General features: G+C 37.6%; 1 protein-coding gene across 1 annotated transcript in view; it reads left to right on the plus strand.

Moving 5' to 3' along the window:
* The window catches only part of ARHGAP21 (Rho GTPase activating protein 21), a 136,989-nt gene that overhangs the window by 85,685 nt on the left and 36,214 nt on the right, over window positions 1-15,090 (plus strand). Inside the window, 5 exon segments of the mRNA XM_047740098.1 lie at window positions 478-570; window positions 2,103-2,181; window positions 4,756-4,810; window positions 11,298-11,327; window positions 12,692-14,588. Of these exon segments, the coding sequence (XP_047596054.1) occupies window positions 478-570; window positions 2,103-2,181; window positions 4,756-4,810; window positions 11,298-11,327; window positions 12,692-14,588 (2,154 nt within the window).

Here is a 15,090-nt window from a genome sequence, read left to right on the forward strand (position 1 = left end):
TCCCTGAAGGGAAAGGGCTGTCTTAGTCATAATTATAACTTAGTGCTTAGCACAATACAGTGTTAACAAGCAACAGAGTGAGTACTGCCTGTGTAATCTAGCTATATGACCCTGGAGGATTTAATCTCTCCTAGCCTCAGTTTCCCCTTTTATGCAGTAGTGTAGTAACACTTACGTGCTATGGCAGTTAGCTCTCAGGGTGTGTATAGTCTTTAGTGTAGTAATTTACATACATTATGTACCCACTAAATGGACACCATTACTATTTTGGTGGTGGTTATGTTACAGAAGCAAAAAAATAATGTCTGAATTAATGAAAACACCTAAATTATGATTTTACCATCCAAATTCAGAAATATGTGTTTAGCACTTCATTCAAAGTCTTTGCTTAATTGTCTAAAATACCATTTTATATTTTGGTATTTTAATGAAATAAAGTGAAGTAAAATCATGCTTTGGGCTTCTTCTTTCCCATAGGAAAACAAAGAAATCGCTTGGAACCAATGGATACCATATTTGTTAAACAGGTTAAAGAAGGAGGACCTGCCTTTGAAGCTGGATTATGCACAGGTACTGATACTCTTCTTTAAACAATACTTTCAAATTTCTTTTCTACTTCATTTCGTCCTTCTTCCATATTTCATTTTCCGTATTTTTATCTCCTTCTGTATGTTTTTTTCCTGTGTCTTCACATCACTTATTACTATTTTTGAGACCTAGTTAGCTGTTTGTTTCTTGATACCCGAATGGGCGGGTTTGGACAGAAATAATTTAATATAAATTATAAATTAGTAGCACTTTTGGTTACCACTTAGATAACGGACTCATGGAGGCCCTTTTAAAAGCACCCGTTTTAACATACTTTGAATTTTGACAAGGATTACAAAATAGCAAAATGATGAAGATATTTACGGACATAACTAAAACAATCTCGGATCTCCCAAGTTCTCGAAGTGCCTTATCTGCTAGAGGTGAATTAATTGATTTGCACTATGAAGAGTGACTTAGGTCTCCAGTGCGAGGCAAGCCCTGCTTCTTCTGTAGGGTTCCCTGGCTGTGGTCTAGTAGCTAGTCTAAAATATTCAGCGATATGTGATTTTAATAAAACCTGAGCAGAGATTTAATACACACACTAAAATAATTACTCTTTTGTTTTTGAACATTAAGTAATTTAAAGTGGGAATTAGTGAAAAACTATGTTTTACTGCCTTTTGCATAAAATGTAGTGTTTTCAGCTATAAATACTGTAAACAGCGGATGTCGTTGCTAAGATTTACTAGGATGTGTTAATTATCTCTTTTGTCGTGGTTCCAATCTCCGATCTCATTAACATATATATAATTCCAATCTCGTTCCAATCTCATTAACATATATGTAATATGTATATTAGCATCCATATGGGATTCCGTTACTTAGCACGTATCATGTATATTCTAAGCCTCACGAGATCAGGAAGATCTGGAGACACTGTGATAAGCACACAGAAGATACTTTTTATTTTTCTATTTTCCAGTTTTTCCTTATCTTTTCTCTCTCAGTCTTTTCCTTTCTGCCCCCCCTGAGTTCTTATTGGTAATCCAAATGCCCTTTTCTTTATTAAAATGAAGAACAAGTTAATACACATAAAGTCAAAACCATGTGCATACCCATATTTCAGTTTTGTAATATAGCACTATTTATAGCATATATAACATATGTGTTATATATGTATATATGTATGTATATATATACATGTATATGTTATATGCATATAACATATATGCTATAATACAGCATATAGAAATGACGGAATAGACAGAGGAATAACTAGGAGTTCTGCAACTGAGAAAACAAATGATGGGGCATAAGAGTATACCCATGGTCACTTAGTGATACCTTTTAGAGTTTCTAAATTCATCATTGACAAGGGCTCTTAAGACATAGCTATATTTCATCAGAAGCTGTATGTATTAAAATTTAGATTCATGTTTGTGAAAGACACTTTAAAAAACAGCGAGCAAGAATATATAGAAAATAAGTACATTACTCAAGGAATATTTCAAAAGTAGTCAGAAATGACCTTTAAGGAATTCCTCATGTGTTTTTTTTACTCCTCTTTGAAGGTGATCGAATTATAAAAGTCAATGGAGAAAGTGTGATTGGAAAGACCTATTCCCAAGTAATTGCTTTAATTCAGAACAGGTAAGATTCTCAAAATATGATTAATTTTGGCCAAAAATGGATATTTATATATCAGTGAAGCAAGCAGATTCAGTATAGTCTTGTCTATATCCTACAATGGAATGGGGAGCTGTGGGACTTTCCCTTCAAGTGGGTCAACCATTTGAGAATTGTCAAGGACAAGGACCTGGTTATAGCTTACTTGGTGCTTTGCTTCAGCAAATCTCTCAGATTTGTGATTAAAGTCCTTTAGAATCCAAAAGCAACATGTTTTAGATTTACCGTAAATTCCTCACTTTTGCTTGAAATGACAATTAAATTTATAATTTGTTATAATAAAAGTATAAATAAATGCACATATATTTTATTTTAAAACCTCTTACTCAGATATCTTTATTGATATCTTATTGAATAATACTCTTATTATTGAATAATACTCTTATTGAGTAATATTCCTGGCTCAAATTTATTCATTTATTTTAACAAAGACAGCAAGAAATTCTCTTTGAATTCATCTGTCTGCCTACGTGCTACAGAATGATAGCATTTTTGAGCTCTCAAAGTAAATAAATATGTACAGAGTAACTGGGAGACCTTAAAGATAACTTAGTCCTACTCTCTTTTTACCACACACTGAGAAAATTTTTCTTAGTTATAAATAAATAAATTGAAAGCCAAAGTGGTTACCATGTTGATTTCCTGTCAAGAGCAGGCCTTGACTGGGGTCCCATTGCCTGGATCATCCCATTGTAATTAAATTGAAGTTCATTATTTTCTGAAGACTTTTATGAAGTTCCTGTAATGATGTCTAAAACAGTTCATGCTATAATCTAAGTTATTTACCTGAATGCCCTAATGCATTATCATTTTTATAATTAGATGATGTGATTGTGATTTATTGCTCTCTTGAGTATTCTTACTGTTTTAATATATAATGAAATTCTCAGAGAAAGCAAATCTTAAATCTTCCCTCTAATGTTGGATTCTAGGTGCTCCTGACAACGATCCCTATTTGATCTTAAGTATTGGAGAAAACAGGGAACTAATGAAGAATTTAAGGCCACCCCAGAGGCAGTGGGGAGATCACCCAAATTTTTTTTCCCTTAAAATAATTTAGATCATCATAGATACACTGATATGCTTTATCAACCTGTAATTTAAGGGTTTTTTTTAGTGTATTTGTTAAACATCTCTTCTTGAAAAATAATATTTTCCCAAAGTAACCATAACTTAATCTTTGTTTCCTCAAAGTCCACATTAATTTTTTTGTTACTGGTGCAGTTTATCTTTTGGAGTAATAACACTTTGGAATGACAGTCTTGATTTTTTTCAGCTGATGAAGCAATTGGAAAAATAGAGAAACACTATTTTTTCATTATCTTATTTTCTTTTAAACAATTGTGTTCCTTTTGTCTACAGTTGGTAGCAAATGGATAACGCAGCACAAAGCCATTGAGATTCTGCTGGGTATTAATGTAAAATGTATCCTTGTAGAAGAATTTATCTGAACATCAGTTTGTATTTTCTACCAACTCCAAATATTGAAATACAAGTACCTACATATCTAATTATTATTATTTATTATATATTATTTATTATATATTCATTATTATTTGTTATATATTTATTATTATTTATTTGAACCTGTGGTTCTTACGGTTTACTATACTGAGCATTCATGAACCTGATAAGGGTTCAAATCTAACAAAAAGTGACACCAGTAAAATTATTAGGTTTTGTTTTCTTTTTTGTTGTTTGGTTGTTTCTTTAATCTCTTGATTGTATTGGGGGAAGAAAAAGCTAATTGTTGGAGTTAGATACTGACTCACTTAACAGGGATAGTCCACTATCCTTGCGTTTTCCAAATGTAATTCCAGATCAAGACTGGTATAATTTACCCCTTTGTACTTTTTTAAACCTCGAGAAACTTCTCTGTCATTTTTAACTGGACAGTTTATAGTGCCAAAAGAAAGTGAGAATTTGAGCTGTTTCTGTAAAGGCTCTAAAATTAAGTCAGAGAAGAAATCAAATAGTTGAGATGCTGTACAGTTTTTTAAAATGAGTCATTTTGATAGTTTTGGTGGTGAACTCCAGTTCCCTTCACTTCTGAGGCCAAAAGGGACTATTTCAAAATTTAGATATTTAATGTTACTTAAAATGTTAAATTTGAGGGTTCTTTTGTTATTTCCATGTGAATGTATTTTTGACTTTATAAATAGTGAAAATATGTGGTAAAAATTTACAGCTTTTTCTGTGACTTGAATTAAAATAGTAAATAAATATATACTTAGGAGTTTTATTCCAGGAGTATAAGTAATATACTTCATGTTCCTAAATTAGAAACATGTTATAAAGAAGACTTGCCTACTTAAGAATAGTGCAAACTTATGTCAGTATGTGTTCTTTTCATTCATGATTAGCTTTATATATGAAAGTGACTTATTTTTATTTTAATGATTTGGGCTTGAAAAATAAAGGCTAAAAAAAATTAAACTCATAAGCAAGTTTAAAAAATCCTTCTGAGCAAACCTTTTTTTTTATGTCTTTTTGATACACTTTCACCTCCCCTAAAATAATTTTTATGTTCAATTTCAGTGATACAACATTAGAACTTAGTGTTATGCCAAAAGATGAAGACATTCTCCAAGTGGTAAGTTTTATTTACTCAAATATGCATTGTTCTGTAGTCTCAAATGTTAATAAAGATCCTTTAAAAATGGAGGGGGACTGAATATAAGATTCTGGGAGGAAAAAAAAATCCTCCGGTTCATTTAGCAGAGTCTGGGATTCTCGACATTTTACCAAAAGACAAATGAACAAACAAAGAACTATTGACAGTTTTTACAATTAAGTGACATAAGAATGTTTTCTGGGTTTGACAGTGAGCTTCTGTTGTTGCCATTTGGAATGAGATTCCTAATGAGTTTGCCCCGATGTCGCATCCTAGGTAGTCCTTTGAGCAGAAGCCAAAGCTCAAGGTACAAGTATATATCCCCAGGAATTAGAATCTCTTTTTTTTCTGATGAGAATAGAAATTTTATGAAAGCCATTTCTTAATTTTTCAATATGTATGACTGTTTGTAAATTAACCCACCAAGCAGTTTTGGAACAGTATCAGTTCATTCTATTAGAAGTAAGGTTCACAGTGAACGAGTCTGTACCGTAAGGGAGCAGTCTGTCAGGGTCTTCAAGAGGAAATGAAACTATACTGAAGATTTTAACATTTAGCCTAAATTTTTCCCTCATTTTTAGAAAGAAAATGAATAGAATCCTTGACTCCTTTGTTGAGCTTAAATATTGCTGAAAGTAAAAAGAAAGTAACATACATAAAATTCCATTCAAGAAAATAATACTTTTCTTCAGTTGCCTTTTGTTCAGTAGAATAAAACAGCATGAGCAAAACCTTTGAAATAACACATGAAAGCCGACCACTCGAACTAAGAAATGGCAGTGGCCACTGAAAATTGTGTTTTTTAAATTCTTTTTAGCAAATAATTTTTTTTTAATTCAAGTACAACAGGGAACTCAAGGAATCTTTGTGGTGGGAATGGAAATGGTAGTCATGGTTTTTTTTTGGTAAGCCATTAGTTTGACTTTAGTTCAACATAAGTTCTAAGTAATCTTCTGCAAACATTTCTTCACAGAAACAACATTAAAGCTGATCCTGATGATTCAGTGTATTGATGTAAAATCTAATTAACTGAAATCCATGGAGATCTGCTTTGTGTTTTCAAAGCATGTGGATTTTATTTAGGAATGGCTTTTTAGGGCTAATGGACTATCAGGGGAGGGCTGATTTTAGGGCTAATGAATTATGGCATTGGGGAGTCTCAAGAAGGTGCAACTGTCTGGGGGGTGTTTTCCTGGGCATAGAGAGCTAGTTGTAGAGTACCTGCCCTGATAATTCAGCAGAATAGAGAGCCGCAGACATAACCACTGAAGGCAGCAAGAGTCACCAGATTAGAATTAGATGAGGGAATCGACTCTGGTGTTTCTCCTACACAAAGGACTAGGAGAGGAGGCACAGGTGTGGGGAGGCTTTACCTTGAATCCTCGTTGGCAGTCCAATGACTCAAAGGCAGAATGCGCTTCCAAAACAGGACTGTTTGCTCATCTTCACTGGACTCTTGCCTTGCCGAGGTGAAGGCACCGGTGGGATATGCTGCTTACAACAGTGCTCGTTTCACAGCACGGCTGGCACTGTCCTGAGCTCCTAGGGCAGGAATCAAGCCCAGAACTGCCATCGCAGCCCGCTGTGTGGTCGATGAAGAGCAGCGGCCCTGGAAGGAAGCATTGTCTAATTTCGTGATCAGTGGGAGAGAAGGTTAATTCGTTTGTTGTGTTATGTTTTAGTTAAGATATATTTATTTCAAACAAAGGCAAAATACAAAGTGTTGCAAACATGGGAAAAAATTGGCTCGCTTGAGTGGCACAAACACACATCTTCTGAGTTCATTAGTAAAGGGGTCTAGTAAAATTGTGACAACATTTGTTTCTCAAACATGTTATTTGAATTATTTTAAATCTTAAGAGATTACAAGCATTACAAGATTATGCTCTCAATGATACAAGAAAATCTCGCTTTTAATCCCAGCCTTCATTCATATTTGAATGCACTGTAATTCACAAGACAATCAGAGGAGTGTATGTAACTAATGCCCACTACACATTGTTCCTAAAGGACATTAGGACTCGGAAACTTCTTTTCGGCATCAGTGGTGTTAGCTGGGACATCTATGAGGGTCATTTTTTTAAGGCTATTATACAACACAAAGAGAATCTGGGATTTCAAAAACCATATGCAGAAATTCTTCCCTCTAACAGATTCTAGGGTTAAGATGTTCTGTAAGAGCCTTCAGTACTTATGTTGGTCTGTTACCCATAGGATGTGCTTTTAAAGACATGTACTGTGAGGTTGAATATTCATCGTAAAGAACAAGTAAACACGATCATTTTTCCGGCCGTTGTGAACGTTATCAAGTGGAGGCTTCTCGTAGTTTATTTGTGTCAGTCTGGGCAACGGCAGGACCATGTGTCCGGGACTTTTCTTTCCCTGAAATGGAAAGTGCACCAGACAGTTCTAGAGGTGCTCAGGTCCTCTTTGAGAGGCGGCGTGGAGAATTGAATTTGGTTTAAAGTTTGACTTGTGTAAGGATAAGTATAAAATAATAAATTTCCACTTACAGATGATTGTGATATAATATTGAAAAACATGAAGTAAGATTAAGAATAATTCATTCTGGTACCACACTAGTGCTGGTAATAATGCTCCTGTTCTTGACAGCCTCATTTGCTAAATCAACATATATTTTCTAGATTAACAGTGTGAGTAGTATATTACGTTCATTTTTAGTCATTTTTGTATTTTACAACAATATTTTAGACTCTGATATCTTAGACAGTTTCATGTTTTTAAGGTATTACTACAAATAAAAAACACTTTCTGTTCCATTTTCAAAGAAACAGAATGGTTTCCTCACCCTTTCAAATGTTGGCTGTGCATAAATGAAATGGCCACCACCTTGGGGTGCCTGGGTGGCTCAGGGGGTTAAGCATCTGCCTTCAGCTCAAGTCATGATCTCAGAGTCCTGGGATCCAACCCCACATTGGGCTCCCTGCTTAGCGGGGAGTCTGCTGCTCTTTCTTCCCCTCCCCACCCCCCCCCATTCCCTCTCTTTCTCTCCCTGAAAAAAATAAATAAATAAAATAAAATAAATAGCCACCACCCATCAAGTCACCTAAATAGTGATGCTGACTAAAGAAAACCCTTCCTCGAATGGGCTTACGGTAGAACAAGAGCTGGCCGTTCTTTTCAGTGAACCCATCGTAACATTATTGTTAAGCAACTGACTCAATGGACTCAAAGCTGAGTTTTCAGCTGATCGGCTCTGATAGCTGTAGAGATTCTTGGGTGTGTCTAGTGTTTGGCCGGGGCACCCTGAGCCTGCTTTGTGCTGTTCTGTGTCAGACACAGGAAGGCTAAACAGCTTTTCTAGGATGACAGAAAGAAAGCAGTGGCACCAGGATGTGACCTGAGGCGGGTCCAAGACTAAAGCGTGTGACTTTCAGCTGGACCATAGTCCTTTCTGCCATTGGGTACAGGTGAGGACTTAAGTGGCTTAGCACAGTCACCCTGTTAGTAGGTGCCAGAGCTCTTGTTCTAACTCATCTCTGGACTCTCAGTCCAGTGCTCTGCCACTCTGTAAATGTGTCATATAAATTGGAAAATGTATTTTAATTAAAGTTTTTCTGAAGATTTATTAGAATTACTTTCAAAATAATTATTATGTGTATATATTATATATAATATATATATAACATTAAGTTCCATAATCAATAGATATTGCATTTAAAATTAGGTAACCATTTGTCAAGTGTGCATGAAGGCGGTCCTGCCTTGAGTAGGGAAGCAAGAGTAGGAGTTCTGGAGGGTTCTTTCATATTTTGCAAGTTTGTGTTTGCTTTGTTTGTTTTAAAATCAGTTTTTAAATAATTATAAGAATAGTTATGTGCTTGATAGAAAAGTTACAAATAGTTAAGAAAGCTATATAGTAGGCACAACACCCCACGGTGGCATGTTTGGCATGTATTTTATTAGACAGACAGACATGTAATTATTTTTTATTTTATCATAAGTAAAAATGGTATTAAATTAATAGGTCAGTCTGTTGAAGGTGAAACGGTAGGGAGGAATTTCAATCTTACCAACTTAGCTACTCTGCAGGGGTTTTTTGGTGGGGTTTTTTTTGTTTGTTTTTACCATTTATTTGACAATAATTATGCAATAATAATAGTATTATAATACTAACAGGCATGATAATAGTGATTTTGATGCAACTCCACTAAAACCGAGCTTGAAGATTATTTTGGGACTAAGTTACTGTTAGATAACTGTACATATAATCAAGATCCAGACCGTTAATACTAAATTTTATTTAATATGCTCTTTACAATTTTAACTGCAAATGCAGAATTCTTTTTTTGCTTTTGAGAGAGAGAGAGAAAGGAGTAAGCCAGGCCGGGGACAGAGGGAGAGAATTTTTTTTTTTTTAAGATTTTATTTATTCATTTGACAGAGAAAGATAACAAGTAGGCAGACAGGCAGGCAGAGAGAGGAGGAAGTGGGCTCCCTGTTGAGCAGAGAGCCCGAGGCGGGGCTCCATCCCAGCACCCTGAGATCATGACCTGAGGCAGAGGCAGAGACTTTAACCCACTGAGCCACCCAGGCGCCGCCAGAGGGAGAGAATTTTAGGCAGGATCCATGCCTAGCCCACCCAGGACTCCATCTCACAACTCTGAGATAATGACCTGAGCCAAAATCAAGAGTCAGACTAATTTTTTTTAAAGATTTTTTTTCTTTCTAGAGAGAGAGAGAGAGAGAGAGCAAGAGCAGGAACAGGGGTAGGGACAGAGGGAAAGAGAGAGCCTTAAGCAGACTCTGTGCTGAGTGCAACTGAGGGCTCGATCTCATGACCCCAGCCGAAACCAAGGGTCCGTCCCCCAACTGACTGTGCCACCCAGGTGCCCTGAGAATGAGAAACTTTTAAACAGATAAACAGGCTGTTTTTTACTGCTCACGAACTGTGAGAATAAGGAAATTCAGTCATGCTCTTGAATGAATTCATGTTTTATTCATCTCAATTATATCTGCTTACGTTACGTTACGTTACGTAACGTTACGTTAACGTTAGACGTTAGACATCTCAATTATATCTGCTTATTTTACATCTGCGTAAAATATTCTATTTAGTTAGTCTGCGTTAATGCATGGTTCTTGTGTGAGTATGTGAGGACCCACTTGACATAACCTTACTCAGAAATGAGTAATCAGAAATGAGGACCCACAAACATGGGCTATTTAGTATTTAGAGCTGTTATATAGGAATCTTAGAGATGTTCGAAGTATGCCCGATATCTTTTCAGGTTTTTCATTGTTCCTGTCATATACCTTCCTTATCCCCAAATTTGAATAAAGGCAGTGTCTCTAAATTATTAGTTCTAAAACAGTACTTCCCAGCAGAAATTTCTAGTTGTATGAAAACCCCTTAGAAAAAAATGGGTTCTGTGGCCGAATAAGCTTGTCATTTCCCTTTGAGTCTAACAACGTACACAAATGCAGGAGAGGTTTTGAGGAGTCAGGAAGCCTGCCAGTCAGTCCTTCGCTACATCATGGAGCAGAGAGAGCGCTCTCCTCCTCCTCCTCCCTTCCGGATGATGCGTAATAAAATTGCACAAACACACTGTGGGAAATACTGTCCCAGAGTGTTCACTCATCCAGACACAATCTTCCTGGCGTGGAAAAGTCTTGGTGTGAATATAATCAGCATCAAAAAGACAGTCATGTTATGTCAGTGGCATATAACCCAAAATGTGTATTTTGACTATATTCATGCCTTAAAGATATCACAGCATGCTTGCTTTCTTGAATCTACTCATTCAGCTTTTCCACGCTTCCTGGCTTATGTTCTCTAATATTCACTATCAGTTTTAAAGAATTCCTCTGGAAGTAGTATTTTCATGTCCACCCAGTCATCATTGTCTTAAGCCAGTAACCCAGGACAGAAGGTACAGGAAAAGATCTGAATTTTTGAGTGAAACGTACTTAACGTACTTAACGCAACAGTCATCCTTTCTCTCCCAATCATCGTGTCCAGACAGCTGCAGTCAGCTGACAGCTTGTGGTGGTGCTCCGCTTTACAGGGGAAGGAGGAGGTTGTACTATTTTAAATGCATGATAGAGCATTCGTTTCGTCATCTGCAAGCAGAGCTGGAAGAAGCTCAGGGGAGATGAGAGACATCAATGTTGCTCTCGTGGAAGGGAAGCTTCGGAGCGCATCATCACACAGCAGTGCCGAGTGAAGGAAATAGCCGTTAGGAAAGCCTGTCACCATATGTATTTTGCTTTCAGAAATGGTAGACAGCCCAAATAAGAACCAGATAAAAGCCCGAGAAAAAGATGCTCAGAAGGATACTGAAGTTATCCTTTATGCTCCACTGCCCTTTACTTCTCTTGGTACCTTCCAGAGTAATCAGTATAGATGTATTTTTAGCTTGCTGTTTCCAGCATCAATATGACAACATGATTCTGTCTTTATATCAGTAAGCAGCTTCTACTATGTTTTCCTATTTTCTGCTAGCTACAGTTTACAAAGGATGTCACAGCTCTGGTAAGAAATGCACAGAAGCTATTTCCTTGCTTTTTTTTAAAGTTATGTTCTATAGAGATTTGTAATAAGCCAACCTATTAAAACTGTCAGTTTGCTTAGAGAAACCCTCCATAGTGTTATGTTAATCTTACTAATTTGTGGACTGTGTTTGTGATATCTGGTTTTCTTTATTTTTTTTGTTTTTATGTTTGGTTTCTTTTGAATCCTGTGCATAACTGGTGTTAAAACATAATAACATCTACCTATATGTGGATTTTTTTTTAAGTATCTCGCCCTCTCTCTTTCCCTGGGACTTTGCTGTTGTGTGTGTGGCTGCACTTGAGCTTTGCAAGCTTAGATGTCTAATGCAAAGACAGGATATGATGATGGATGTGAATTAAGCTTGTTTTGATTAGGGGAGGATATGTAACATGATACCACACCTCAGTGTCTCAGATGCTGACCTAGTCCTCAGTTACTATCAATTAGTTCTGTTTTATTGCGTGTCTGTCTTTAATTTCAGCTATTTTGAAGTTTTGAAATACGTTGCTAGATAGTTTCATAAATAATAGATAGAACAGAATTTGAGCTGCATGCCTGCCTGTTAGTAATAGAGAAATGCCTCCTCCCAGTAAGTAAAAGGACCAAATAAATGTGTGCACTATAATTTTGCATTAGCTTAAAATAAAAAATAAAAATCATATACAGAAAGATGAATTACTTTTTTCATATTTTCGTGCCTTTACTTTTCATGCTTAATTTAAACATGCATGTTTTCTCTTATTTTTAAATATTTAAATATTTCAAATATTTGAAATATTTGGATATTTTAAATATTCAAATATGGCTTAGGACTTAATTTATCAAAATGGCTTATTTTTAAGGACTAGGTAATCATTCATTGACAAGACACTGCTCGGTATGTCACATTTAACTTGTGCTTACAGTAAAAATGTATTTGGTTAAGATTTTTAATATCTTCACCCTCACTCTGGCAAAAGATCAAAACGTTCTTTTGCTGAGATTTGTAAGGCGGCCATTTAGCCTGTCAAATGCTGGAAGATCATAAAATTTGAATGGGGAAGATTTTAGAAGCCAGGGCTATCTCTAATTGGCTGGGCGGAAAAACTGGTGTGTCACCATCTTTTGAGAAAACAGGCAGTTGTAATTAATATCGTTGCAAATTCTCCAGTTTGATTTCTGAAAGGCTAGCCCTTTTCTGAATGTATGGCGCATCCTTACGTTGTGTTTGCATGCTTGCTTTAGCGAATACCACTTAGGAATAAGGTATACGGCACCGTAAACCAAAACGGTCCATTGCAAGAATGGAAATTGTTGTTCTTCTTGTGAATCTTAAATGACCCTTTTTTCTCCTTTGCACGTAGGCGTATTCTCAAGATGCCTACCTGAAAGGCAATGAAGCCTACAGTGGCAATGCCCACAATATCCCCGAACCTCCACCGATTTGCTACCCCTGGCTGCCATCTGCCCCCTCAGCCATGGCACAGCCAGTGGAAGTATCTCCTCCAGATCCATCATCGAGCAAACAGCAAACCAGTACCCCAGTCCTGACGCAACCCGGCAGGGCCTACAGAATGGAAATACAAGTGCCTCCGTCTCCCACAGATGTTGCAAAGTCGAACACAGCAGTGTGTGTTTGCAATGAAAGTGTAAGGACTGTCATTGTACCTTCTGAGAAGGTTGTAGATTTGTTAACTAATAGAAACAACCATACAGTTCCTGCACATAGAACTGAAGAGGTGAGGTATGGCATGAATGAGCAGACCTCGTTGAAAACAGTGTCCAGAACCACTTCCCCGCCATCATCGATTCCCACCGCCCATCTCCTTCATCAGACTGCAGGCTCCAGATCATTGGAACCTTCGGGAATTTTACTTAAATCTGGCAATTACAGTGGACATTCGGAGGGAATCTCCAGCAGTAGACCTCAGGCTGTGGATTCGCCTTCCGTGTCTGTTAATCACTATTCTCCGAATTCCCATCAGCACATAGACTGGAAAAACTATAAAACTTACAAAGAGTATATTGATAACAGACGATTGCACATAGGTTGTCGGACAATTCAAGAAAGACTAGATAGTTTAAGAGCAGCATCTCAGAGCACAACAGATTATAACCAGGTGGTACCAAACCGCACTGCTTTGCAGGTACGACGTCGAAGCACCTCCCACGATCGAGTGCCCCAGTCTGTTCAGATCCGGCAGCGCAGTGTGTCCCAGGAGAGGCTGGAGGACTCTGTGTTAGTGACGTATTGTCCACGAAGTGCATCTCAAGGAGCCCTGACCTCTCCATCTGTTAGTTTTAGCAATCACAGAACTCGTTCCTGGGATTATATCGAGGGACAGGGTGAAACCTTAGAAAATGTCAATTCGGAGAGTCAAATGCCCGATTCAAATGGAGAACGAAAGCAGACCTACAAATGGAGTGGATTTACTGAACAAGATGATAGACGAGGGATTTATGAAAGACCCAGGCAGCAAGAAATTCACAAGCCTTTTCGAGGTTCAAATTTTACCGTGGCTGCAAGCGTTGTGAATTCCGATAACAGGCGTATGCCCAGCAGGGGAGTGGGATCTGTGTCTCAGTTTAAAAAAGTGCCACCAGATCTAAAACCACTGCAGTCCAACAGAAACTTTCCAACCACTTGTGGAATGTCACTGCCTCGAGGCGTTTCGCAAGACAGGTCACCTCTTGTGAAAGTCCGAAGTAATTCTCTGAAAGCGCCTTCTACGCATGTCACAAAACCATCATTTAGCCAGAACTCATTTGTTTCTGTCAAAGACCAAAGACCAGTAAATCACTTGCATCAAAACAGTCTGTTGAATCAGCAGACATGGCTGAGAACCGAAAGTGCCCCTGATCACCAGGTGGAGCCCGGGAAACCCCCCTCTCTCTCTGGAGCTCCCGTCGCGCCTGCCCCTCAGACCACTGAGAACTCGGGCGCCTTGGATTTAGAATTATCCGTCACTCAGAGAAGTCAGGACTTAAATCTCCGAGAGGCTGACATTCAGGAGTCAGATACTTTAGATAATAGAGAAGCTGTTGTGCTCAGAGAGAAACCTCCATCCGGTCGCCAGACGCCACAGCCTTTAAGGCATCAGTCTTACATCCTGGCGGTGAATGACCAGGACACAGGGTCGGACACCACCTGTTGGCTGCCCAACGACGCGCGCCGCGAGGTCCATATAAAGCGGATGGAGGAGAGGAAGGCCTCGAGTACCAGCCCACCGGGGGATTCCTTGGCATCCATCCCATTCATAGGTGAGCTCATGGGTAGTCCGTGGCTACTGTGTCAGATACGTTACACATCTTTCCAGAAAGGTGGTCTTTCTAGTGCAACAGACACAAAAATTTTACTCTGATTTTTAAAACATTTGTCCTGAGTTTCCTGAACTGTGCTAAAACTAAAGCCATAAATTTTTATCCTCAAAAATGATGTCAAGTGACAGTTTTCCTTTTTTATTTTAACATTATCTACTCAATACCTTACTTTCTTTCCTTCCTTCCTTCCTTCCTTCCTTCCTTCCTTTCTTTCTTTCTTTCTTTTTTTTTTTTTTTTAATGAAACAGACTTCCACTGTCTGGGGCCAAGGGACCCAGCAAACCAAATGGTACCTAGTTGATGATCCTTCTGAATCAAAAGCCAAGTTGAACTGTTTTAATAATTAGTAATCAGTTTTTATTTAAACCGTGCATTTGACTTTCTTATTTCCTATTTCTTTGGGCTGAATGAATAGACCTCTTCATTGTCAAGGTACTTTGTT

This window comes from Lutra lutra, chromosome 8 (genome assembly GCF_902655055.1).
Source record: "Lutra lutra chromosome 8, mLutLut1.2, whole genome shotgun sequence".
NCBI classification, from domain to species: Eukaryota; Metazoa; Chordata; class Mammalia; order Carnivora; family Mustelidae; genus Lutra; species Lutra lutra.